The sequence below is a fragment of the Scomber scombrus genome, chromosome 23, assembly GCF_963691925.1.
Source record: "Scomber scombrus chromosome 23, fScoSco1.1, whole genome shotgun sequence".
NCBI classification, from domain to species: domain Eukaryota; kingdom Metazoa; phylum Chordata; class Actinopteri; order Scombriformes; family Scombridae; genus Scomber; species Scomber scombrus.
In genome coordinates, this window is record NC_084992.1 from 14,651,784 (window position 1) to 14,677,907 (window position 26,124).

Sequence of the window (26,124 nt, forward strand, 5' to 3'; positions counted from 1 at the left end):
GCTTACTGTGCCATCTCATGCCAAGGCAAACACACCAGAGGGGAAACTAGTTGCAGTTAGAGACTAATAATCGAATTGTCTGGCTCGCCGACCCTCAGCCTACGCTACGGTCCCTGCCAATAATATTTCCGTTTCTGCAGTTTGATAATGGCTACAATCAAAGTTCAAAGACAGGTCATGCCTGACCTTGATAAACAATACTTGCTATTTACTGTGGTACTTGGCAGAGTTACTGATGCTGTTGGATGCTGGGTGGTGTGCTGTACACACCATTCTTCTGACGAGGCTAGCAAGAGGAATTCAATAGGACTGAAAAAAAGGGGAGTGGCACCAGGGGCTGCACATTCCAAAAGGTTTCCGACAGAGGCAAGGAATGCTGGTGCTGGACTTGGTTACATGGCTTTATAAAATTTAACACATCTCACTGTCCAGATTGTGGTCATACTTGAAAAAGTGCTACACATGTACAATTCTCACTAGAATGCAGTGAGAATCATATTTTGAGAGTCATCGATTCATATTTCATCAAATTTACTATTAAAAAAGTAATATTTGACATCTTCAGTGTTACTGTTGCCAATCTTACAAGGTCAATGTATAGAATTTAGTAGCATGTAGTGGAACGGACTTGGCAAAAATGGAATATAATATTAATAAGCATGCTTTTGTTATGGCATAATCACCAGAAAATGAGAATCACTATCATTACCTTAGAATGAGCCCTTTATATCGACATAAGGAGCAAGTGCCATGTTGCACTGCCATGCTTCTACAGTAGCCCAGAACAGACAAACTAGAGTGTCTTTCACTTTTTTTGCAAGTTTTTCACAAGGCCACTGTATGTTTTCCTGTATACCAGTAAGGGGAGGGGGAGTAGGGATATTTAGTGCAATCTGCAATCTCACTGCTAAATGCCACGAAATCCTACACACTGGGCCATTAAAAGATCATTTTGTAATACATTTTTAATATATTTTGTACTGAGGAGGTGTGGTTTTCCCCTATAGCTCATGATGGCTGACTTTAAGGGATTTATCTTTGTCTGTTGTTCAGTAATTCCACATGAGGAGTAAGATCATGGATATATTCTGGGAAAGTGTTAAAGATGTAAATCAGTGTTAAAGACAGACACATAAGAGACATAAAGAGACACATAAGTGTTTTAAATCACTGTTATATTTTTGACACTTGTTAAAAAATCTGGAAAATAAGTCTGTACATATAGACATACAAAACACATGTTGGTATTTATTAAAAGCAATTGGCACAGAGAACAAAAAGCTCGCATGTTAGCTAAATGACATTAGCTGCAACATGCAAAAAGGATAATGTGTGGGTTTTTTTTTACGACATTGGAATATATCCTCATTTAAGTATAAATAACTTAAATTCAAAATAATGGTAAAAAAATACCTACCTAGAAGATGCCAAAAACTAGACAATAAAACTTAAAATAAAGACCTAATTTGTCCATTTAACTGAATAAAACTGGTTAACTTTCTGTACATTGTCTGTACTTCTCTGCTTTCGATCAGTCAAGTCTGCTTGCTTGAGCCTGTTATCTCTGAGATACATCCCTAAATGCTATAGTAATAAACAGTGACACAGATAAGAAGTGGGCACAGCTCATCAAGTAGCTCTCCCATCAATCGCAATCCTTCGACTGGGCATAGCCAAAAGGTGAGAGACACATCAGTCAAGCCGCTCATGTCAGTGAAGCAGATTTGATTTGTCAGGCGGTGTAACCTTGAGGTGTGTTACAGTGGCTCACATGTATCTTTGGCCTCTCACATGATGCAATAAGTGATGGGTTTGCATACGACTATAGCACACAGGCACAGCATCACTCACTCAAGTGAGCCTTCAGTGTGGCTCAGACCAACTCACTGTGAAATTATTACCTGAGGGCATGTTGTGGAATATGTTAAGAGATTTGCATGTCCAAAAGCCTCAAGAAAGACCAAAACTAATTTTAGTTGCAGTTTTAGTAGCAGGAAATGAAATTTAAATGTAAAAAAAAAAAAAAACAGAAAAGATGTTGGACTTGTTGCATTCCAAACCATTTTATTGAGCAAAAATGTGTGTCTGCAAGATAGAATATTCTTATGCACATTAATATACAATTTTCATTTATTCCAGTATTCTCTGCTTACTGTTCAAGATAATTAATGTATATCTGAGTGCAAAGTAATTGTTATCATCCCTGAAAAACCAAGGGATACTGCATACATGGTAACTCGAACCAGCACAGCCCAACGGGATGCTTTTTATCACCCTGACTCTGTTCTGACTGAAACGCTACTCCGCCCACAATAACCTCGAGTGCAGCAACTAAGTAGACAGCATCTCTGTGTGACTTCATTATGGGTTCAAAGGTCTTCTGACTCAGGGATGAACATAGGCTCAAGGGAAAGTGTAGGGAGGGTGACTGAACCGCCTGCCGACACCCACCCGAGAGCAGCTCTGTTGAAGGAGGGTCGGTTTACCGCTGTGTCCTCCTGGAGCTCGGGGTAGTCGGGGAGGGGCTCTGCCGGCAGGTTCTTGATGGGATCAGGTCTGGGTGCCTTGTTGAAGCCACCGAACGGGGTTGCCACCCTGTAGATGATGGAGTGACATTGTTAAGAGTGGCCGTCATGTGCTAATGAGAGGGACTGCACTGACAGTTGAAGTGATGTGACTAATTAAAAAGGAGGCAAAGACTTTGACCAGGGGACATATTCTGAGAAATAACTGCTGAGAGAGAGAAGCATACTTTAATCCATTATGACTTAGATAAAGGACAACTCTTGTTTTGCTCACTCAGCACTTGTATGTAAATTAAAAACATACATTAAACATTTAAGATACATGTGTCTGATTCTTTAAATGTATCAAACCACTACAATTTTAGTCACCTATTTTCCACCTGTGAGGTTCTTACCTATTGAAACTTTTGAACCCTGGTAGGTCTGATCGGGCCTCTGGCTCAGGCATATGGGTGATGAGAGTGTCAGCCAAGGTTGGGTCACTGATGATGGCCTGTTCCCAGGGTGAATGGTAGGACTTTGGTATAGCCGTAGTGTTGAACTTCTCTGGAGGGATGTCTTTTAAAGGACCTCCATACCCTGAGCACATTATACAACACAGAGAGTGATTAAACATAGGGTTTGTCTGATAAACAGAAGGCATTGTGTTTTTCTTTTTTCTTTATTTTTTTCACAGTTTACTTTCTTTATATGTCTGTTCATTTTTCATATTTTTCAATTTTCCAAAAACAGTGCTCGTGTCAGGGCTGGACAATTCTCCATACACAGCCAGTGATGAAGTGAAACTTGAGAGCCAAATTCAAAATGATCTCTTACGCAATCAACAGCTAACAAATCCAAAGAAAGCTAATGAAAAAACAGTCAGATGGTTATGAGTAAACTGTATGAATGTATGCAGCTTGGTGTACTGAAGTACAATAATGTCATATCTTACCTGCATTTAAAGCTACTAACGGTTAAAGTTGCTTGTTTTAGCTTTAAAGCACTGATTATTATGTGTGTGTGTGTGTGTGTGTGTGTGTGTGTGTGTGTGTGTGCGCGTGCGTGTGTGTATAACGCAATCATATCGATCTGAGTGTGTCACATTGCAATACCCCCCACTGTTTTTCTTTGGCCCTTCATTCCTCGTTAAAGTTCACAGCAAAACAAATCAAGGGGCAGCTACCCCTGTATGTGTGCGTGTTTGTGTGCCCAGCTGCATGTATGTCTCCCTACATAGTCTGTGTGTGTTGATGGGAGAGGCCCATCCAAAACACTATCCTTCAAACCCAGTGCTTCACTCAGGGGGGCTTGCAAGCTCAAGCATTACATAACATGGGGCGTTGTGTCACGTCCTAACCTCTCACAATGAACAATCCTCCTTCCTGAGTTTATGTTTTGCCCTGAGGGGGAAGCAGGAGAAACCAAACAGACCTGTAGGGAAGTTTACAGGTTTTGGAGGGGAATCTATTACAAAACATTGTGTAAAAGATTTTTCTGAGGCCATGGAATATTGTTTTTGTTGCTGGATGTTTGGCTGAGTTTATATTTTTGTGGGAAACGACTGTCACACACCCAGCTCTATGTTCGCTCTGTGGAGATGAAAGACGGTCCCAAAAAAAGCCCTGAGAGGACAGAGAAAAAAAAGCAGTGTGGCTTTTTTTTCTCTTTTTTTTTTTTTTTTTACATAATTTTCTTTTTTCTCTCTGAAAAATCTATCTTCAAATGTGGCAGCATTTAGTCAAACATTTGGCACTATAACTAAAGATGCATCTGACATTTTGCTATACTTTGGTTTCAAAATGGCACAAGATATTACAAATGAAAAACTATATAAAGTTATTACCTTCAATGTATTTTCTGCCATTTTTCTTGTGTATCCAAGCTCCATTAGAATCTTAAAGTGCTCCCTGTATGTAACTATAGTATGGTTTTAAAAAATCTACCAGTACAGGCACATGGAACATTCACCCCTGGGTAGACGAGTGTGCTATTTTAAGAGTTCTTACCATTTGATACCTAATGCACTTTGGCCTGATTTCTGCTACAGCTGGAGTGACATCACTCAGACACTGAGGGGTGGTGTCTGGTCCCGAGCTCCAGAAATAACACCCCACCCCTGTGTGGACATACTCATCCTTAAATCAGTATTGGTTTTGTGTCAAGTGGGCAGAATTGAGACACGCGGAAGGATGTAAGTGCAAAGCTGATGGTATCAGTGGCACCGGAGGCAAACAGGAAACACTTCTCATAGGGTAAAACTCAACTACTTTTCAGAAAGATGGTCAAAGCTGATTGTAACAAGAAGGGGTAAAAAAAAAGAGGAATGTGGAGGAGTAGACATGAGACAAAGAGTGGGATGAAGATAGAAAGACTGGAAAGAAATGAAACAGGCAGAGAGAGAGAGAGAGAATAAAAAGACAAATGTGTAATCATATTCTGCCTGAGGCCAGCAGATTCCAGACAAGTCGAAAATGTTTTCCATCGTGATCAAAGCGTGCGTGACTACAAACAATGAAAAGCAGTCGAATCCTTATCAAAACATGGTACATCCAGTGCTTTGTGGAGAGTACATCCACACAGTCTCTCCAGTTTGTAACGGGCTGTACATTTAATATGTAAGCTTTTTTTTTTTTTTACTGCATATCTTAAGTGTACATTTTGCATAGAAGAATCACAGAAAGTTAATCCTGCCTAAAACACATTAGTCAGGACAAGATTTTGTCATTGATGTAATAAACTGAAAGCAGTTCCTTGTGTGTTCTGCAGAAACAGGCACCAAGCAAGGTCACTGAGTTTAACAGAGCTCAACTTGTTTGTAGACTTTAGTTACAGTTTATTACTGCTGCAATATTTTTGGTCCTTGAAATGTGTTGGCGTTCCAGTACGCTGTATCAACAGTGTTACCTACCCGGGGCAATACTGTCTGGATTTGGCACCATTGTTGTTTCTGGTGTGCAGTCCTGATCAGCAGCCAAGTTGTTCTCACCACTGTGGCTGTCCGCGGCATTCTCCTTCTCAGTTTGAAGAACCACTGTGTTCTAAATAAAAAAGGACAGACGGCATGAGTTAGGCTTACAAGAAATTTTGAAATTTTTAATTCAATTTTTAGTTTGAAAGTCCTGTTGGACACAGTAGTTGACTAAACAATTTAAACTAAACAATACAAGACTTCCTTGGGAGATGGAGCTGCCAAGTTGTCATAGATTTAATAACATTTTCTGAGCAATTTCAACCTGTATTAAGCTTTTTTAAGTGAAGGAACAATTATTAGCCACGTGGGGGCAGCAAAAACAAGCTGTAAGACAACATTGAAATTGACATGGTGAACGTTTTTGCAAATAGTTACTTATTTGCAACACGTATCAGTTGGAGATTTTGGCCAATTGATGAATGTCCAATATTAACTGGTCTTTTAGCTGTAAGTCTGTCTCCACCAACTCCTGAGTGAAAATGTGTTTCTTAAGATACTAAATGTCCCACTTGCCTCACTAGCTAGTCACGATTTTTTTCTGTTCAATGCTTAGCAGGGAGGTTATAGTGGGTTTATCAGCTGTCTGCTGCTGCTGTGAAACAATTTTGATGAAAATGGTGAGAGTGAATGTAAAACCAAACCAAAAAAGGTTGCTAAAATTCGTAGTAAAGCTGAGCAAAACTGCTGACATGGGTGATAATTTCATTGCTAGTATAAAAATATTGATTATGGCAGCTTTAAAGACATTGCATCCATGTTGTTTTAAAAAAAGACAAATGTGGTGATAGAACTGAAAGCTCCAGGACAGCCACCAACATAGGCAAGAACAGTAAGAACAATAATTCTTATTTTAACAGATTTATACTCTAATTAAAACAGACTTATGAATATTATGTTACATTTCCACCAATGGATCCCCATAAATCCTACACACTGGACTTATAATGTGCTCAGAACATTTTTTATTTGAAAAGTTACATTTCCACATGTGAGCAAACTGTTGTTGCTTAAGAAGATTGTGCAATACACAGCTGCTACTAGTTAGTCCTTGTGGAAAAAAAATTGTGTCAACAATTTCTCATGACGCAGGGAACTTTCTTTTTTTTCGAAAAATAGCAAAAATATTAAACTATATCATACTTTTCTGACATGTTTAGATATATTAAAATATATCAAATGTGGTTTGCATGCACAGTAAATTATTGCCTTAGTAGACTTCTCGTTGTTTAAAATTTCCCACATTTCATTGCAGTTATTTGGCATAAAAATTCTTTGCTTGAACATTTTTCCTCATCAGAAACATTGTTTTCTGGGCTTGGATGAAATGTATTGAAGCCCAAGCATCCAACTTTCATCCTTCTGAAAGATATTTACTCCAGGACTTCCTCAGGAAATGTTGACAACTTGAAACAAAATCCCTCCATTGCCCCAAGCAATAAACAAACCAGAGATATGTGTTGTGAGTCTTTCTCACTTCAAAGATGAGGGAAAAAATGTCCCTAGACCATAATAATTATTTTATCTAAAATTTAAAAGGGCAGTGAAAAGCACACAAGGTCACCACACAACTAAATGAAAGAGGATATAACTAGTGCTACTAATTAATTAGATATAGCCAAGAGAAACTTGGTTAGTTTATCTTGATTACATTTTACTGAGAGTCTCAGTACGTAAATTGTTTTATGTGTGACCAGCTCAGGCTAAGATAAGTACTGCTGGGAAATGAAAAATGCTGACTTGGCACACTGCCCATCCATACACAAAGGGACATTAATAAAGCTACGCATGACCATCTGGAAGACTTTCACAACTATTCTCTGCTGCTTTGTGTTCACAGCACGAGTCAAATAAACACTTCAAGTGCTTAATCTTGCCCACAAATACTTAGTCAGGAAGTGAGGTGTTGTGTTCTGAAAGCTAATCCCATTCCAGGCCAATAGGTGGTGCTACATAACTGCTGTTAAGAAAAAGACAAAGTATTGCAGTATGTGGAGTTGTGAAATGCGTGCTCACAGTAAAGTAACATGGAATATTATCCTCTGTCCAGTGTTACTTTTTAAGTGCTTCACTATGAATAAGTAATAAAATTGGTAATGAGGATGACTGTGGCTCCCACTTTCCAACAATGTCTGGGAGACCCTGCAATTTAAAACAAAGCTAACATTTTTCGAATACGACCTACTTGTGATTGATGTGGAAGGGGCTATGTGGCCCGATACCCAAAAGCGAGTTGTACTGCTATACAATGTTGGAACTCAAGTACAGACAATGTTGTATAGTTGGACTGAAAAAAATACCACCACCAACAATATGTGAGCACATTTTTTGTAGAAGGTAAATGTCACCGAGACATAAGTTTCACCAACAAGCGCAGACACATGATAAAACTATTGTACAATAAATTTCCATGCTGTGTGAGATGCTTGCATTGTGACTTTGGAAATGCAGATATGCTATGAGATCAAATCATGGAGAAAGCCTACACTGGGCACATATGTGAACGTTTTCTACTAGAAAATAAACTGTCACTGGATAAGGCCATTCAGAATGCTAATCAAGTGAAAGCAGTCACGCTTAAAATGCTACCAAAGAGGGAACAAAAACAGAGTTCCAACAGCACAGGTAACCAAAGAAAATGTAAAACAAACTCCGAACATACACACAAATGTAAGTGATGTGACTTAGACAAGCACAGGGTAAATTCTATAAAGTGCCCAGCTACAACCAATATGTAAATCACGTGGAAAAACTGGGCACTCGGCAAAAGTGTGCCGCTCAGGTCAAAAAAACAAGGTGAGGGAGGTTGTCATCCCCAAGCCAACTGTGCTATTTCTGAAATGTTCTGTCCCAATAGAGAGGAAAATAATGTGCACTATAGAATTAGGCACTTCCCCCAATATGCAGCCATTTGAGACGATAGTAGATACAGAATTTTCACTTGCATTGCTGCCTGCTCATGTTTATGAGAACTCATTCAGTGGAATACCCCTGAAACAAACAGAGATTAATTTGCTGGTGTACTCAAGACAGATAATTCCAGTATTAGGCCAACTGGATACATATGCACATCATGATGGATGTTCTGCCCTAGCCTCCTTTTGAAATTGTGGAGTCAGGTTGACTACTGCTGGGGTTGGACTTATTTCAGGAACTGGTAATGGTCATTGTGGGAAATAAAGTGAAATTCAAATCAGGACATCTCCACATACCATGGGCTGTGAGAAAAACTTTGTGCATGAAATCAAAGTGAGGAATGAGGAATGAGGAATGTGTCAGGGCTACAGAGCAATAAAGAACCTACTTATGGGGCACAAAGTTCATCTTACAAACTGATCACCAGGCTTTAATCAAACCCCTGGCTACAAAAGGCATGAGTAGAGCTGGTATGAAAACAGCATGCTGGCATGCCAGGCTTCTCTGCTTCAACTATGATATTGTCTACAGACCCCGTGCTCAGAACGAAGCAGCAGACTGCCTTTCCTTCTTGTCACTGTCAAAAAACAGGACTGCTCCCCAAACACGGAACCAGAGAATGTTGCAGCTCAGGTTGCCCAGAACTACGCAACAACTACCTGGTGGCAGACCTGATGCCTTAATAACAGGTTAGGAATGACCTGTCCATTCACAAGTCACTTATTCTGAGAGGACATCAGAGAATAGTGGTGCCAATAAGGCTACATCCCCACCTAGCACATGAGAGACACCAAGGCGTTGTCCATACCAACTCAGACACTTGTATTGGTGGCCTACAATGGATGTGCTAGTAGTTTGTCATTGCCACCTGTGTGTCCTGTCAGCTGAATGACAAAACAACAAGAACCACACTTGCACCAATAACACCAATCCCTTTGCCTGATGGACCTTAGCAAAAGCTTGCATTAGACATTACTGGCCCATTTGATACTGGTCCTGCTGACCACAAGTTCGGTATTACCATGATGGACCATTATTCAAAGTTGCCAGATGTGTATTTGCTCCACAGTGCACTTCTGCTACAGTGATTAGCTTCATGAGATCTGTACTTTGCCAAAATGGAAACCCATGGCTGTTTTGACAGATAATGGCCCATAGCTAACCTCCTCAGAACTCTCCTCTGTCCTGGAAGAACAACATACTGTATCCAAGACATCAGGACTACAATCTATCATCCAGAAGGAAATGATGCTGTAAAGAGGTTAAATAAGGTGTTAAAATAAAGCATCCTTACTGCACAGAGAGAGAAAGCTATGTGGAAAGCTCATGTCTCTGCGTTCCTTCAAGTTTATAGAGCTACACCACATGCAACCACAGGAAAATCACCCTTCCAGGTCATGTATGAAAGAAAGATGAGAATCGAACTCTCTATCCATCTAAAGTTCACAGCTGCTCAGGATCATGAACTTAGAGACAGGGGGGCGGCTGTGAGAGGAGGTAGAGCAGGTCGTCCACTAAAGGTAAGATTGGCAGTTCAATCCCTGGCTCCTACAGTCTGCATGTTGAAGTGTCCTTGAGCATGATACTGAACTGCAAAAGGCTGTGCCATGGGTCTGTGAGTGTGTGTGTGTCCTGATGAGCAGGCTGGCACCTTGCATGGCAGCTTCTGCCATTAGTGTATTAATGTGTGAATGAATGGTTTGGAAGACTACATCAATTCAGTCCATTTACCATCCGTTTATGGAGTTGTAAAGACACATGAAAACATACAACAAACAAACAAACATAACATCAAAACCACCTGCCTAATATTGTGTAGGTCCCCCCATGCAGTTTCTGCTTACATTCAACTGTTTGTTGTTTTCATTCTGGATGTTCTCAAAAGTGTATTTTTCTGAGCGTCTCTGGCGCATTTTGAAAAGACGGGACCCCCGGTTGGAGGCAAGAGACAGCTCCTCCAGCATAATGTCCTTAGGTACGCACATTTTCTTCCCCAGATCCATGTCTGCATCTGGACATAAAGACACACGCAGAGGATTAAAGAGATTATATCCACATATACAGTTTATACTTGATACATTGATCAGACTTCTGACACATTTATTTTCCTATACTCCCTCCTATCTGATCTGATTGAACACAAATTATATTACACAGAGAAAAAAAACCTTGCCACAAAAAAGCACTCTACATGGATTGCTGACTTGGTATTACTGCCAATATGATAAACGAGGAATTATCTTCCCTCGTAATCCACTCGTGTCTAGTGCTTGTTTTGTGGTTAGCGCTGTGTTCTAGCTACTGCATACTGATCATGGAGATGTCACCGGCCAAGTGCGAGACATATAATTTGCCAAAATATCTTTCAGCTGTCAGTAGCCTTCAGACCCTCCCCATCCCGGAGAGCCAAACAGTTGTCCTCGCCTTGAAATAGCGTGTTCAAAGGACAACAACAAAGGGATTAGTTACTTTGGCCCATAAAAGTATTCATTTGCTTATTTATAGTCTGGGTCATTCATAGAAGGGAGGGTTGGTGACTACTGCCCTGGCAAATGGTTGGCTCATACCTTCTATAAAGTGAATCTGGCAGTGTCCAGTGCCTGCTGGTTAATATGTGTGGGACTGTACTGTACTGTAAGTAATGGTGTTAAATCCATGTCTATGCTGATATGTGTGATAAAAAAGAGTAGGGAGGGGCTGAAAGGAGCAGGAAGTGAGGAGAAAGAGATGGTGAGCTGGAAACAGAAACAAAGAACTGATGCAAGAAGAGAGAGTGAAAAACTGAGAGGTCAGAGGGACTAGACAAGGAAGTAAAGAGGAAACGATGCCGCTACCTTCCTGGAATTGAACCTCCCTGCAGATTGCTGCCGCCTGCATTTTCCTCTCCGAGGTCGTCATGGTAGAGAACTGTGACATGGCTGCCCCCTGGGAAACCAGGGGTAAGGAAAAAAGTCACAGGAGACAGCACACATCAGTACAACCTGTTCAAAGGCAGAGTTAGACACAAAAGCAAGACAACACGACTGCATGTTGGCCATCGATTGACCAACATCAAGCGTCCACACCAGACATAAAGACCCACCGAAGCAGAATTTATTGGGGCAGTGAAAAGGGCAAAGTTAGCACATCCCTTTAAATAACCTTGGGCTGTTAAACGCCAAGCACATGCTCTTCAGACATGGCAACCAGCTGTGTCAGGAGTCTGGGAATCAATATGTTTGAAATTACCCAAGTGGGCTGAAAGGACACAGATCAAGAACATGGTGCTTCCACAGCAAATACGTGAGACAGTGGATGAAATAGCACAGTGGAAAGTTTACACCAACATGTCAGTGAATACAACACAAATGTTTTATTGATATCGAAAATACCTCTAACAAGTTTTCCTGAACACCATGCAAACCATTTCATCATTTTGTTTCAGCTCACCAGATAAAAGTTTGTAAAGTTAATTCTTGGCTCTCATAAATCACAATCTTGCTATTTTCATTTAGTTACATTTTTTTATTTAAAAAACCATTAAGAGGAACATAATGCATAATTGTATGTTGTCAAAATCAGGATATTGTACACATAAAATTGTCAAGCAATAACACAAAGAAGAAATTTATCAAAAACATATTTAAAAAATAGATGTAAAAAATAGATTTTAATTATGACACATGGCGAGCTGTGTGATCGACAGGTAAATGTGTAGGGAATGAGTGTAGTGAGAGACATGCCTGATTTTGAATGGAAATGTCACATGAGAACTGGACAACAAAGCCACAGCACACCTGTGGAGAGGTCCGAGTGATGGCTTACCTGTCCTGAAGGACCCTCAGGGGAGTCTCAAGTTGTTCCTGTCTCCTCTGGGTAGGAAGTCAGAAAGGTGAGAGGCGAGAGGGTCAGACTGGGTAGTGCAACCCGTGTAGGTGCTTGTGCTCCTCAGGACTGGAGCTTGATGTGGGGAGGTGCAGGCAGAGGGGGCTACAGCCTGACCCGGCTGACTGAGTGACTGAATGAGTGGGTGGGTGTAAGTTTGTGTGTTGTCATTGGTATTTAGTTCACAAGCGAAGGGGTGACTAAATTTAGAGCACTGTCGCCACTGCTCCCTTTGCCCTCCATCTATCTCTCACTGTGCCAGGATGATCTATATCAGTGATTACAAACCAGGGGTAGGCTACTTCTGCAATGGGTGACGTGGAAAGATTGTGGAGTAACAAAACTAATCAGATAAAAATATATTTTACAATTTGATTGAAAATAAACGTATTTAAAGTCACCTATAACATCAGAACAATCTTGTGACTAAGAGTGTGTTAACTAGTTAGTGAGCAGAGCAGTTAGCTGTAAGTTATAGATACACAATTTAGACTAGCTACATAGAGGAAGATATCTTAAGGATGGATAAATGATTAATCGTCAATAGCTAAGTGTCATGTAATAGTTAGCTAGAAGTAATGGATAAACTGTAGTAATAGGTCAACTTGATGGATGAAAACCCTAGCCAAATGAAAAGGATAAACAGTTGGAATGGTTAGCTAAAAGAAATGGACCAACAGCTGGAATAATAAGTTAAAAGAAATGGATGACAGTTTGAATAGTTAGCTCAAGAAATGGATGAACAGATGGAGTAACTGGCTAATAAATAATGGATAAACAGTTGGAATAGTTAGCTAAAAGAAATGAAACAGTAGGCTAAACGTAATGGCTAAATAGAGTAATAGATGAAATAGTGAGCTATAAATAATGGACAAATGGTTTAAATGTCCATGATAGTAACACACATGTAAATGTATCAACTAACCTCAACATTAGTCTCTCTGTTTAAAAAGCATTTTAACACCTATTATTAAGTCATACCCAGGCTAAAACCAATGCAAATGCATAACATGACTGGTGTTGATGAATGGGTAGCCTACTTAACAGGGCTGTGGGGATTCAGCTGTTGTTTGACATTAAAATTAAAGAACCAATAACAATTATCAGGATTTTTTTTTCTTTTAGGAGAAAATGGTCAACATGACTCCTATTTGACCTAGCCGCTATTAGATTTTTTATATTTACCATGGTTAAGAGTGTGCTCCATATGTAGGAAAACAAGGCAGACCTAGCTAAAATGGACACATAAAGACTCTTGGAAACTACTGACAAAGCTTTAATATATACAAAACAAGTTGTTCCAGCTGCAATTGTCTTCATCAGCTCTCCAGAATTGCAGTGCGCAGCCAACAATAAATATATTCCATGGCATCCAACATGGGAACACGGCCCCTCGGGGCACGCATACCAATCAGATACTATTTGTTTTAAATGTCAACATGTGGTATAGGAGAGACCAAGGTGTTAGGGTTTACTCACCTCATGATTCAGTCTCTATGTTTTAATTGACCTTACTAAATTTAATTTACCCCCTATATATTTTATTTACTTGGTAAAAGAGACAAACAAAGGGAGTCAGGTTGAATTTGCAGCACCCAGCAGGGCAAGGAAGGGAAAGGTGCCAAATTAAAAGCAGCAAGTTCATGGGCATACTGCAATGCCTGACAAAATGCCAGCATACACAAAATGGAATATGTTAAAGCTATATGTGTTGGGTGTTACGACACAATATTCAGATTCAGTTTCAAGCTCCATCCTTTAAATAAAATTCAGATGTCATTTATGTTACAGTGTTTTCCAAATCTAAGTTGGTAGGGAAATAATTTCTGTTTATCATCTCCCTCCGTGTCCTTATCTCTCATTCTCTAATGGCTCAGCTACAGTAGGTACAAACTGTTATTATGTAACTGGTGGTCACCATGGGAACAAGTCCACCCCCACCCCATGCCCCTCTGCTGGATACAGAGAAAGTGACTATTCAAGACAACACATCATAAAAAAAGGTTCATGGGGTGGTACAGCAAGCAACAAATGGCCCAAAGCAGGGTGTTTTAGGCTGGAATAGAGATCAAAGAGCACAAACACACATGGCAATTTTGTGAAATAGTGCTATTTGGATGTGTTTATTTTGTAAAAAAGCTTTATGTGAATCCATATCTGAAGTACTATGGACAAAAAATCGATTATTGGTATTGTATTATGACCATAAGTACTGTTTGAACTGAAGCAATACAGTGGCATTATACAATATACAGATACAATATACAGTTGCACTTCAGTATGCTCAGTAAGTCAGTAAAGACCCAACATGTTGTGTGATACATCGACTCACTTATGTTAATGAGATTGCTTGGTGAGAATCACATTAGGACTTTATGTACACTGTGAAAACACCAACCTAGCTTTAATCTTTGGAGATGATAACAAATCTGCGATGTATCCCAAAAGCCCAAACCATACAAAAGCCCATTCAATCTGTAAGCAACTTTCCAATTGCCATCATGCTATCACAAACCAAAACAATATTTGGTGTGGTAATAATTAAGATTCTTTTTAAGACTCCTAACAAACAGCAAAACTACATTGTCCTTCTACATACTATGTCTGACTTTTTCATATACTGTACAGCAGGCAGCAACCAAACCAGGTGCATTACAGTTACAATTACAGTAAAGGAGGAAAAGGTCTAACAGTAAAAAAAAGATTCCCCATCATAGGCTTCTCATCTTCCTCTCTCTCTCTCTCTCTCTCTCTCTCTCTCTCTCTCTCTCTCTCTCTCTCTCTCTCTCTCTCTCTCTCTGCATCATTAGTGACCACACACTAATGCACTAATTAAAATGCACCTGGTAAATTAATGAATTAATCTCACTTATTATAGCTTGCATAACAACATGTCTACTCACAGCATGCTGAGTTATAATAGCACTAGCCTTACCCCAAGTCTGAAGCCTCACGTCTAATGCATCACTAATTGCATTCTCATACTAAAATTATTTCCAGATCTGAAAACACAACAAATACATATTTCTTTGGAAAATGCAGCCATCCTCAAGTTTCATGGATTTGAAATAAAACGAACAAAAAAGTGCACAATCACTGCAAGAACCAGCATGCTAAATACGTACACCCACAGCAGAAAATCAAACTGGGATGAGACAGTAATCCACCAAGTCAATACACTTACTGTATGATGGGTGGGTCACTGTTGCCTCTTTGCAACCTCATATTAATGTCTTCATCTCTTTTCTAAGGACACTATAATTACCCATTTTGAAAATTCTGAAAACTGAACATAACAGTCAACAGTTACAGTTCCCTCAGATCTTTCCACTCATTTCATACTAAACATGTTAATTTATCATATCCATTCTTAACAACATACACAATGCCTTATCTGATTAACAACAAGCCCAACTCAATGCATTTACCAAACTAGAAAGTTAAATGTTATTGAAATAAAAAACTGAAGTCTCCAGACACTGTCAATTGTAACAGTATATTGGTAGTAATCATCAATATTAATCATCTCTGTTCATATATCATTATGGCATGCAAAGTAAATGATTCAAACTACAGTACCAGTCAAAAGTCTGGTTATGTCTGTCTACTCCCTTGAATGAGAAAAATACATCCAAACTTTGGTACTGTAAATCATTTTATGCTGTGACCTTTTTTTAAAACTAGCAAATCAAAACCAACCAACTCTTGCAATATTTCCAAATGTCCACCTCGTTAAATATTGGCCTCAAACATTAGCTCTCCTTATCCTTCACATAATGTCGTCTTTGCATCTAGATATTTATGAATAAAACAGAAAAAAGCTCAAACTGCAGTTGAATGTGTTATGGAATCAATGAAAGGTGGGATATTATTCAATAAAGGTCAAACAGATATCCTACCGCTTCCAACTCCAAGTAGTATTGCTGGTGTATACAGACTTGTAGGTTTGCTTTCCCAAGGGCCTCTTATACTCATAGGAGGACACTGAGGGCCCCAGGTTTGCCTCTGTCACAGACCTATGAGGCTGCCACTGTCTGGGCAGGGACCTGTAACCAGCGTGACCGGCAGGGGTGGAGACAGCACTCTTTGTTGGGGGCACAAATGATGGCAGTGGTGCTCTACTCTGACTGCGACTTTGGCTCTGGCTCCAAGTATGGCTGCCTGTTTTCTGCGGGGCTTGGTAGGACACCCTGGCCTTCCACTCTGCTGGTGGTTCGGGGAGTATTTTGCGCTGGGCTGCCAAGCGGACGTTTGAGGCGAGGATTTGCTGGAGGTTCTGGAAAGCAAAGGCTTCATCCACCAGGCCCAGGGGATGCCTGGAGGCAGCTTCCCAGGGTGTAAGGGGTTTGTAGCCCTTCTCCACCCAGGATGTCTGCCTTACTGGGGAAGCTGAGGAAGCCCGAGCTGGAGGCTTGAGGGTAGAATAAGCCAACGCTGACTGCTGGCCTGTGGATGGCACTCTCGCTGATGGGGAAAGGGAGTAGCTCCTGCCAAATGCCTGAAAAGAAAGACCCAGACATGTTTATTTTAGTAAGATTTCATTTTTGTTTAGCTGACAAACCCTATGGCCAAATCAAATCAGCCTGAAAAAACATATTTATTTTAAGTGCTAAAATACTTTAATTATGTATTTAATGTTTAAACATGTGTGTATCATTTTCTGTATTTATATATAAATAAATGTTAAGATCCGAAATAACCACCAAAAATGTACTTTTAAAGCTCAACCAAAAACGTATAAAAACATATCTTGGATTTAATCATCTATTCCACAGTAAGCTTACTTTACCCCGTACCTAAGCATTTGTCCAAACAGACTTGCCTTCCCTGATATTTCTCAGAACAACTTGCATATGAAAATGGGCTTCTCAAAGAAAGCCACATTCAACTTGTTTTAATTGGATCTGACCTCTGCTTTAGACACAAATACTTTCAACGTAAGTCAGTGAGATTGTAGAACTGCTAAACACTCAATACACAAATCTCCATTAGGAAGCCGTTACAGCTAAGGGTTATGTTGGGTGAAAAAGCACGCCACACTTTGTCTAACGCACAGAAAAGGCAGTGCTGCCATCATCTGGTGAAAATGTGTAAGATCAGCAGATCATAAGAGGACAGAATAGCAGAGAGTACAGTCATAAAGAACGAGAAATGTAGCTGAATGAGTCAAAGGAGAATAAATTCTCTGCTGACTCAAGTAACTGGTAGGCCTACAACGCCTGCAGCAGTGTAAGCCTGGATTAGAGCAGACACAAGAAAGGATAAATAGACATTCTAAAGGAATAGTAGATAATCTAAGGTCATGTTTTCATTTTACTGAAGGAGAATGTTTAAATGTCCATATTTGCAGCACCAATATTTTTGTCTATTATCATGCTGTCTTTCTACAGAATTTAACATGCTGTATATCTATCTCACAAACTGAGCTGAGCAGGTCTTAGGTGCTTGTGTCAGGGGGAAGTATAAATACAGAGATTTGATCTGATATATATATATATAAATAAAGATCATTAGGTACAAATGATTACTCGTATAGGCATACATTTAATATTGCAATTAAACTGATCCAGATTACACAAATTAGTGTGTTGTCTTTGAACCTAGGAAACATATTTAGTTAAATGTATATTTATAATATAAATAAATTAGTTTAAATGTATTACTTAATGAATAACACAAATTAAATGTAATTTTGTTTTCAGGGTGAACTGGGGAAAAAAAGAGGTAGCAGTGATGATCCACTTCAGCCATTTTAGTAAGGATCAAATTCCTCCAGATATATTGTAACTGCAGAAATATGTCATTTGAAGACATTTGATATTAAAACTTCCACTTAATAAATAACTGTCCTCTCTAAAAATGCATGACACACCATGGCTTTACATTTCATCAGGGGCCCACTCTCTTGACCCCCGAAATTACCCAATGAGGTCACCTGTATTCACTGAAGTCACCAGTCTAATAATACCCTTCATATATGCATCATCAGGGAGTCATTCTGAAGAAATGTGCTTTTCAAGCACCTCTTAACAAGTAAAATTAGGTGATTTGGTTAATGGGGTGTTTCTGGCTGATATTAACAAGATCTTTAAGAACTGAAAACTGTACTCTATTGTTGGAAATTGATTCATGTTTGAATCATTGTTTTTGCAACAACAAAAAAAAGATAGAGGGTGTGTGAGTTAGTTGAATGTGATGGTACATCAGTTGAAATTTACTGAACAACTGAAATTCAATCAATATTTTTGTCTGAACACATACTGTAGAAAGGCTTTAGTAGTATTTATAGTACAGGTGGAGTGGTGAAATTCAGCAAGCTGTAAAGAAAAGAGACCAGAAATAGATGAAACCCAAAAAGCATGCTCAAAGAACAAAAGAAAGGAAAGCCAAACAAGGATAAAAGACATTTTAATGGCACTGCAGTGAATCATACAGAAAGTGCACTATGAAGAGAAACACACAAAGGAAAAGGAAAAAGAAAAGAACATGAAGAACAAAAGCAGCCCTGTACTAAAAATATATTTGTGAACATTACCGGGCTGGTTATCCTTTCAGTAATTATTTTTTTGGTGTAACATTAATCATCTATTCATATAAAACAAAACCTGCAGAAGATGCATGGAAGAGTAAAGCTACACTATATTTTCTGTTATCAGAAAAACATTTTTTATAAGTGTCTGAGAGACAGTAGCTTTCACTGGCTTAAGTTGAAATTTAAGCCTACTATCTCTGGACCTCAGCACTCCCCCTCAGGAGGCAGTTAAATATAGTGCCTAACATGATGCAACAGCTGGCAAAAGACTTAAAATATAACTACCCCACTTAAGTTGGTGCTATGGCACTAAAGAATATTGTGCTTACTAATCCAAAGTTGAGCAAGCCAGTGTTAGTTGTCACTTTTTGTAAGGAGTATTGCTGTATCCCCCTGCCACTGAAACTCCACAGAGTTGTAATCTCTTGTAATCTCCATGTGACATCTTGGACATTGCACATTTAACCCTCTGCTTCTGCTTGGTGTCTTTACACCCCACTAACCCCACCCTTTTCCCTCACTACTTTATTTCAACTTTGTGATTGCACTCAGCTTTGTTGTATTGTATTTTAGCCTTCCCATTTATCACATAAGTACATTTCCAATTGTCAATTTTCAACTTTCCATTTCAAAAGTCAACCTTTTGTCGTCACAGTCCAGTATCATCCACTTTTTTCCCCCATCATTTTCTTTCATATATTCTTTCAAGTACTATACATCATACTTCCCGACATTCTTATTTTGCCCCCACTTTAGATTCTATTACATAAAATAATATTAATTTATAGAGATTTTCAAAATATCCATATGCACCAATTTCTACAAACATAATAAAATGTACATGCTTAATGAACGAGACCATTTGTGGATGTTCTTACTCTCATATACTTAATGTATTTGTGATGCCCCTTAACATTATCTCTCAAAACTTTGAAATCATCAAGCTCTGCCCTATTATATTAACAAGAGCAGATGATGGAGAAGATAGTGAGTGTAAAGGTAAGTTTGTGTGCTCAAAATATTCCACTTGACAGTGGACTAGAGAGCATCAAACCTTGATGGGATTCAAGCAGACAACAAAGCACGTTGTGATCCTACCAGAATTACTCTTCCTCAACTGCCGTAGGCTTCCATACCTGAGCTGAGCTCTTTTTAGCAGTAAACTTAGGTTTTGGAGCAGCTACAGCTACAGTGTTGCCACCTGATGCACATTCAGGCCTTGCAGCTACAGGGAAACTAGGAGCAACATAGCTACTGGGAGGCTGCTGCTGGTAAGGTACTGAGGGAGCTGCCAGGTAGGGGGGACTATTGGCTGGTTGGTAGGGGACCTGGGGTAACTGGTAGGGAGCGTTTGGAGACTGAGGCGCTTGGGGTTGGTAAGCAGGTGGGACAGGTTGTTGATACTGTTGGTTATATGCTTGCTGGTATGGACCACCAGGAGGTTGCTGATAAGGATTGGAGGGAGGATAAACATTAGCTGGAGTTTGCTGGTACTGGCCATCATGCACCATAGGTTGCATGGGCATCCCGTAGGCCTGCTGGGGATATGGGGCATTATATGGTCCGGCTGGCTGGATGGGGGTCATTTGCTCATATTGAATTGGTTGGTTTTCAATAGGTGGGTTAGGAGGTGGACAGTCAGGTTTAGGTACAGGGGGCTTGGCAGCCTCTGCTGCTGGGCCAAAGGTAAATAGTGAAGAATTGAGCTGATAGGGTTGATGCTTCATGACATCTATAACACTGAGGGGTTTGGGGGCAGGCTTTTGTTTATCTTTGCCTTTTTTCTTGGCTTTGCTTGAAGGACTACCTGGAGGGGGCTGTTTTGTTGCTGCTGGGGGATAAGAAGGGGACTGAATAGGATTATAAGCCCGTGAAGGTGGAGCACGTACATTGGGAGTATATTTCCACTCATTTGGTAAGGAGGCAGTTGGGGATTCTGGTCGGCTTGCCTTGTTTGCTTCCACAGTCTCAGAGTCCACAACAAACTTCTCCATACGAGACTGCCTCTTGGCAAACATATCTGCTCCTTTTCCTCTGACTGCTGGCATCTCAAAAGCTGAACCGGGCGATGGGTTAAAGACAGTGGCCATGGGGTTGATAGGTGATGAATCTCTTTGGCCAATTGTAAAAGAATTGACTCGCTGTGGTGGAGGTGGTGGGCTCTGGTTTTGTGGTGTGTTTTGAGGTGGATGCCAAGGTTTTGGAGAGGGTTGGGTGTTTACCATTGATGTTGCAACATTCACAGGTGTTTGCTGTGACTGTGGTGCCCAAGCATTTGCAGGTGTCTGAGGATGTGTCTGAGCTTGAGGCCAGGTATTCATTGGTGACTGTGGTGGAGTTTTTGAAATCGGCTGTTGCCAGTTTTGTTGTGGTGCGGGCTGCGGAGGAACTGATTGAGCCCATGGTGTTTGATGTTGGGCCTGATTTTGCTCTGGTCCCCAGGAATTCATGGGCGGCTGTCCATGTTCTGGAGGATGTTGGGCCCATGATGGTTGAGACTGAGCCTGGGCAGGTACTGGTGCCCATGGATTTAAATTGGCTGCAGGGTGTGTTGGAGGTTGTGCTTGGGCTGCTTGGATCCAAGGAGGCTGAGGTTGAACTTGAGTTTGTGATGAAGGCCATGCATTAATTGGTTGCTGTTGTTGCTGAGGCTGAGACTGAGGCTGAGACTGAGGGTGAGGCTGAGGCTGAGACTGAGGCTGAGGCTGAGGCTGAGGCTGAGGCTGAGGCTGAGGCTGAGGCTGAGGCTGAGGCTGAGGCTGAGACTGAGACTGAGGCGGAGCCGAGACCCACGGTGGTTGAACCTGACCTGGTGCATGGGCCTGTGACCATGCCTGTTGTGGAGCCTGATGCTGTGTTGGCTGAACCCATGGTGGTTGTGGCTGGGTTTCTGGCTGAACTTGTTGAGCCCAAGGAGGTTGCACTTGGGATTTTTGCTGTGGTTGTTGCACCCATGGTGGTTGATGTTGAGTGTCTGGTTGTGATGGCTGTGCCCATGGGGCCTGGGGTTGCTGCTCCATTGGTTGTTGAGGTTGACCCCAGGTTGGTTGCATTTGCTGTACGTGTGGCTGTTCATGAGACTGCATCCAGGGTTGCTGAACCTGTGGCTGAGGCTGTAATTGCTCTCGTGGCTGGGCCCAGGGTGGTTGAACATGTGTCTGGGCTTGGGATTGCTCTCGTGGCTGGGCCCAGGGTGGTTGACCATGTGTCTGGGCTTGTGCTTGCTCTTGAGGCTGATTCCAGGATGTCTGAATTTGAGGAGTCCAAGTATTTGTCGGGGGCTGAGGCTGGACTTGGGTATGAGAAGGCTGATGTGCAACCTTTGCTGGCTGCGGTGGGGACTGACTTGGATGTGGCTCCTGAGGCTGCACTTGAGCTGGATGCCAAGAAACGGTGGATGGCTGTTGTTGTGCTTGTGTTTGTGCTGGAGCCCAGGAAGTCACAGGAGCACTCTCAGGTTGTGGGTTAGAATGTATGTGACCATTTTCTTCCTGAGGTGTCACTTGCTGCTGATGGGATTCAGGCTCTGGGACAGTCCATGTGTGCGGTTCCTCTGTAGTGGTGCTGGCAGGAGCTTCCTGCAGGGCAGCAGGGGGAGAGGGCTCAGTGGCAGGTGCAGGGGTTGGCTCTAGTTCTGGAGCAGGGGTATTTTCTGCGGTGGGGGCTACAGCAGGTGTGGATACACTATTTTCAGCCTGCTGAGGCATGTCCTGGTTGGTCATTTCTCCCTGTGGGGACCAAGGAGGAGAGTTGGGATTGATCATAGGCTTTGGAGCCACTGGTGGAGGAGTCTTGTGTTTAACACGTTGAGGCTGGAGGAAATTACAAGCCTCAGCCCCAAGGCTAAGATAGTCTTCCTCAGGTCCTGACTCAAAACCCAGTTTCTTATCACTCCTGTTGAGGAGGTTCAGCAACTCTGGGTTAGGTGATATTTTTGGTGCTTCCTTAAATGTGAACATAGGTTTGCCAACATTTCTTCTTCTTGCATCCTGCAAAAAGCCTGTCTTACTTGCAGGGGTAGAAATGCGCTCATCACGGGAAGCTATCTGCTCTCCTTGGCCCATAGAATCTTGATTGGTCCCACTTATTGCGGGAGAATAAGGGGTAACCACCATATTTTGTACTGAAAAAGGCTTTGCAGTACGATTGTTGGAAGAACTCTGTAATTCACTGGTTTGATGATGGACTGTGCCATTGATGTTTGCAGAATACGACTGAATTTGCTGTTGCTCTTGATGATATTCTTGTTGTTGTTGTTGTTGTTGTTGTTGTTGTTGATACATTTGCTGTTGTTGATAATGCTGTTCTTCATATTGCTGCTGCTGATACTGTTGTTGGTATTGCTGCTGCTGTTGGTAGTGCTGTTGTTGCTCATAGTACTGCTGTTCTTGATATTGCTGGTACTGTTGTTGGTGTTGGCTTTGTTGGTGTATATTCACATCCATGTATGCTTGATCCTCTGTTGTGGACTGCATGTACGAGTGTTCCACTTTCTTTTCAGCTTCCTGAATTGCCTCCACAGGAATCCCCTGGCGTCTAAGCTCTTCATGTTCAGCAGTGATCTCATCCATCCTTAGGCGCCGCTGAGCAAACATTAGGGCACCCTTTCCTTTGGTATCAGGTAAACATTCCATCTCTGCTTTGTTGTTCAGGTTCCGCTCAATCTCAAGGAGACCCTTGTCCCAGTTGATGGTTAGCACACCTTTGCTGCTATGGGCATTTGTGAGGAAATGCTTATCTACTTCAGAGTCGTTTGGAGCCACAAGGGTAAATTCAACAGCATGGGTTCCTTGTCCGTCCTCTTGGTTCTCCTCGTCCTCTTCGTCACTGAACTCTGGTTCGTCCTCTCCTGTGCCGTAGCTAACAAGTGTGTATTTCTTGGCCCTTTGCCGATGTTTCTTGAACATCAACACCCCCTTGTTGTTGGGGTTGGGTGGAGCAGCACTGAGAAGAAGAGCGATACGTTTACATTTGGACTTGGCCTCCTTCACCTGCTTCTCCGACAGACTCTCGCTACGCCTGAGCCCTGTATAGAAAAGGGGGGAAAAAAGAGTTTACTTACAATAAACTTACAATAAAGAGTTCTACACAGGGGAATCAAAAGAAACAGACAGCCTTAATCTACAATTAGAGGTATAACTAACTTGCAGTGGAGTTAAGATCAACACAAATCATCTGTTTGGAAAATGTGTTGGGGAAAAAAAAACCTTCAGTTTTAGAAAAAGCTTGTGTTTCTTTGCCTTCATTAATAAAGATTTTGTTTGTATTTTTCATTTCTTTGATCACTAACTTAAGGACAACTTTAAGGCAATCCTTAGTCACTGTATCTGCATTGATGATGTCATTTTAGTTGACTAAGTTACTTCAAATCATGAATGTGGAAAGCTATTTTTATAATATGACCATCCTGAATATCAGTTGCAAAGTAAGATTATATTTTATTGTATGTTTTAGCATTCATCTGAAGACTAAAGATAGAGCTTGCACAAATAATAATGGTGACAGATGACAAAGTTTCAAAATAGTTAAGGTAGAAACAAAGCTGTTACTTTTCAGCATGTTATATTAACAGAAAAGCAGAACTGACATGTTTCCATTTGATGTATAAACCATTTATGCTATAGAAGCATGCACTATTGAACAGATCAACAAATACACAGCAAATACAAACTAAGCTAGTATCTGATTCATTCATTCATGAAGAGAGAAACATACTGTTCCATATATTTCATATATTCCTAGCCCACAAATATACATTTTCCACCAATAGCTATTCCTCATTTGTGATTGCATTACTCCAAATTTGCTCATCCAGTTGAACATAAAACAAACACATATAGCAATTATGAAATTCTCTGACCCATGTTTAATATCCTCATTTGTTCACAAACAATGCACTATATTAAATCAGCTCTGCATGCCATAAAGTAGCCATGAATAGGAACTGAGAGAGATTAAAGATAGCCGGCATGCAATAAATTCAACAGGACCAGAGCGTCTTTACCAGTCCTTATCTGTAAGTTTGCAAGCTGTTCTTATTATATCTTTCACATTTGCTGATACTTGAACCAATCTAATAACAAGCATCACACAACAAACACTCTCTCAAACCGTTTAACAAAGCAAAGCTGTATTAAAATAAGTTGTCTTACTTTTTTATATTCCTACAAGACTAACCTGAAGGTGGAGGAGACAGCAGGAGTGAGCAATGGACTCACTTTTTTAGCTCAGTTAAAGCACCCAGTTTGAAAAGGATCAGGTATCGGGTGAGGGGAGCACATGCTGGTGTCTGTCAAAGGGCCACTTCTGCAGTCATCATCAGTGTGCTGGTTATATTTATGTCTTCTACACAGCTCAGAGAAACACTTCAGTGTCCATATTCATCATCAAGCCTTTGCAAATGGATAGTTTAAGACTTTTTATAAAATATAGCAGCTTTTCAAAGTTGATCATATAGTGTCCTTCTTTTCGCTTTTCTTTTTGATACATTATATTCAGCTTTTGTTGACTGTCACCACCCTAACTGCACAGTGCCCCCTTACTACCACTTTGATTCAGTTGTAATTCAGGTTAGACCCGGATATATCTGCTTCCCTTCAAAGGAATGAGTACCCTCCTCCAACTGTAGTGAGCAACACATACTATTTTGAGGAGTACACACACTGGACATTAACTTTGGAATGCACACATGTTGAGAAATGCGTTTTAGTTTTGACCTATTAGCTAGGAGAGTCCACCTTAAAGAACAGATTATTATCCACACACACATATAAACACACAAGAACACACAAAGAATGCATACCAAGATAATACACCATGGTAAAAATGGAAATGGTCAACATGGTACTCACTAGCGTGCTTTGCCCGGTGTTTGTTGGGTTTATCTTGATCCCCCTCAGATTCTGAGCCTTGCTGCTCTGCTAGTGTTTCCTCTTCTGAGGGAATTCCAAATGAGACGCTGAAAGTCCCAGTAGCTCCCTCACAGTGCCCTCCTCCTTCTTCTCCTTCGCTTTGGGATCCAACACTTCCACTGACCCAGGGGCCACCCACACTCAGGATGCCCCTCCTTGGTCTTGATGCTTCTGGCTGCTGCAAAATGACCTCCACCTGCCTCAGCATCGAAGGGGAGCTGAGAACCACTCCATGCTGGCTGAGTGGCTCTCTGACTGAGCATGGCACATAGTGAGATGCCGTGGCAGTATGGAGTTTCTTTATTGCTTCTCTGTTTGAGCATTCTCCATCGAATCCATGGGCACTCCCAAGAGAGGTACAGCCCGTGCCGTCCAAGGTTTGCTCAGAGAAAGACACCTGAAGTTCAACCATGTCACCAGGGGGGA

The 26,124-nt window shown here is 41.0% G+C and overlaps 2 protein-coding genes across 2 annotated transcripts; both read right to left on the reverse strand.

Moving 5' to 3' along the window:
• Nucleotides 1-2,053: 2,053 nt before the first annotated feature.
• Nucleotides 2,054-12,358, reverse strand: LOC134005877 (myozenin-2-like). Its single transcript, XM_062444903.1, has 6 exons — nucleotides 12,196-12,358; nucleotides 11,226-11,316; nucleotides 10,236-10,402; nucleotides 5,416-5,545; nucleotides 2,921-3,104; nucleotides 2,054-2,595 (listed from the first exon to the last, which is right to left on the reverse strand). Exons 2-6 carry the CDS (start codon nucleotides 11,305-11,307, stop codon nucleotides 2,370-2,372), a joined length of 789 nt encoding a protein of 262 aa, XP_062300887.1. The 5' UTR covers nucleotides 11,308-11,316; nucleotides 12,196-12,358; the 3' UTR covers nucleotides 2,054-2,369.
• Nucleotides 12,359-18,646: 6,288 nt separating this feature from the next.
• LOC134005711 (synaptopodin-2) lies at nucleotides 18,647-25,769 on the reverse strand. Its single transcript, XM_062444694.1, has 3 exons — nucleotides 25,639-25,769; nucleotides 21,539-23,813; nucleotides 18,647-21,421 (listed from the first exon to the last, which is right to left on the reverse strand). Exons 2-3 carry the CDS (start codon nucleotides 23,692-23,694, stop codon nucleotides 19,891-19,893), a joined length of 3,687 nt encoding a protein of 1,228 aa, XP_062300678.1. The 5' UTR covers nucleotides 23,695-23,813; nucleotides 25,639-25,769; the 3' UTR covers nucleotides 18,647-19,890.
• Between the last annotated feature and the right edge of the window lie 355 nt (nucleotides 25,770-26,124).

Bases quoted from the DNA above. Each gene is read 5' to 3' on its own strand.
- LOC134005877 (XM_062444903.1), bottom strand. From the start codon at position 11,307: ATGTCACAGTTCTCTACCATGACGACCTCGGAGAGGAAAATGCAGGCG. The intron at 10,403-11,225 runs GTAGCGGCATCG...CTTTATGTCCAG, and splicing joins GGAGGTTCAATTCCAGGAAG to ATGCAGACATGGATCTGGGG. The intron at 5,546-10,235 runs GTAAGCAGAAAC...TTTTTTATTTAG, and splicing joins AAAACAACAAACAGTTGAAT to AACACAGTGGTTCTTCAAAC.
- LOC134005711 (XM_062444694.1), bottom strand. From the start codon at position 23,694: ATGTTCAAGAAACATCGGCAAAGGGCCAAGAAATACACACTTGTTAGC. The intron at 21,422-21,538 runs TCAGCCTCAGCC...GCAACAACAGCA, and splicing joins TCTCAGTCTCAGCCTCAGCC to ACCAATTAATGCATGGCCTT.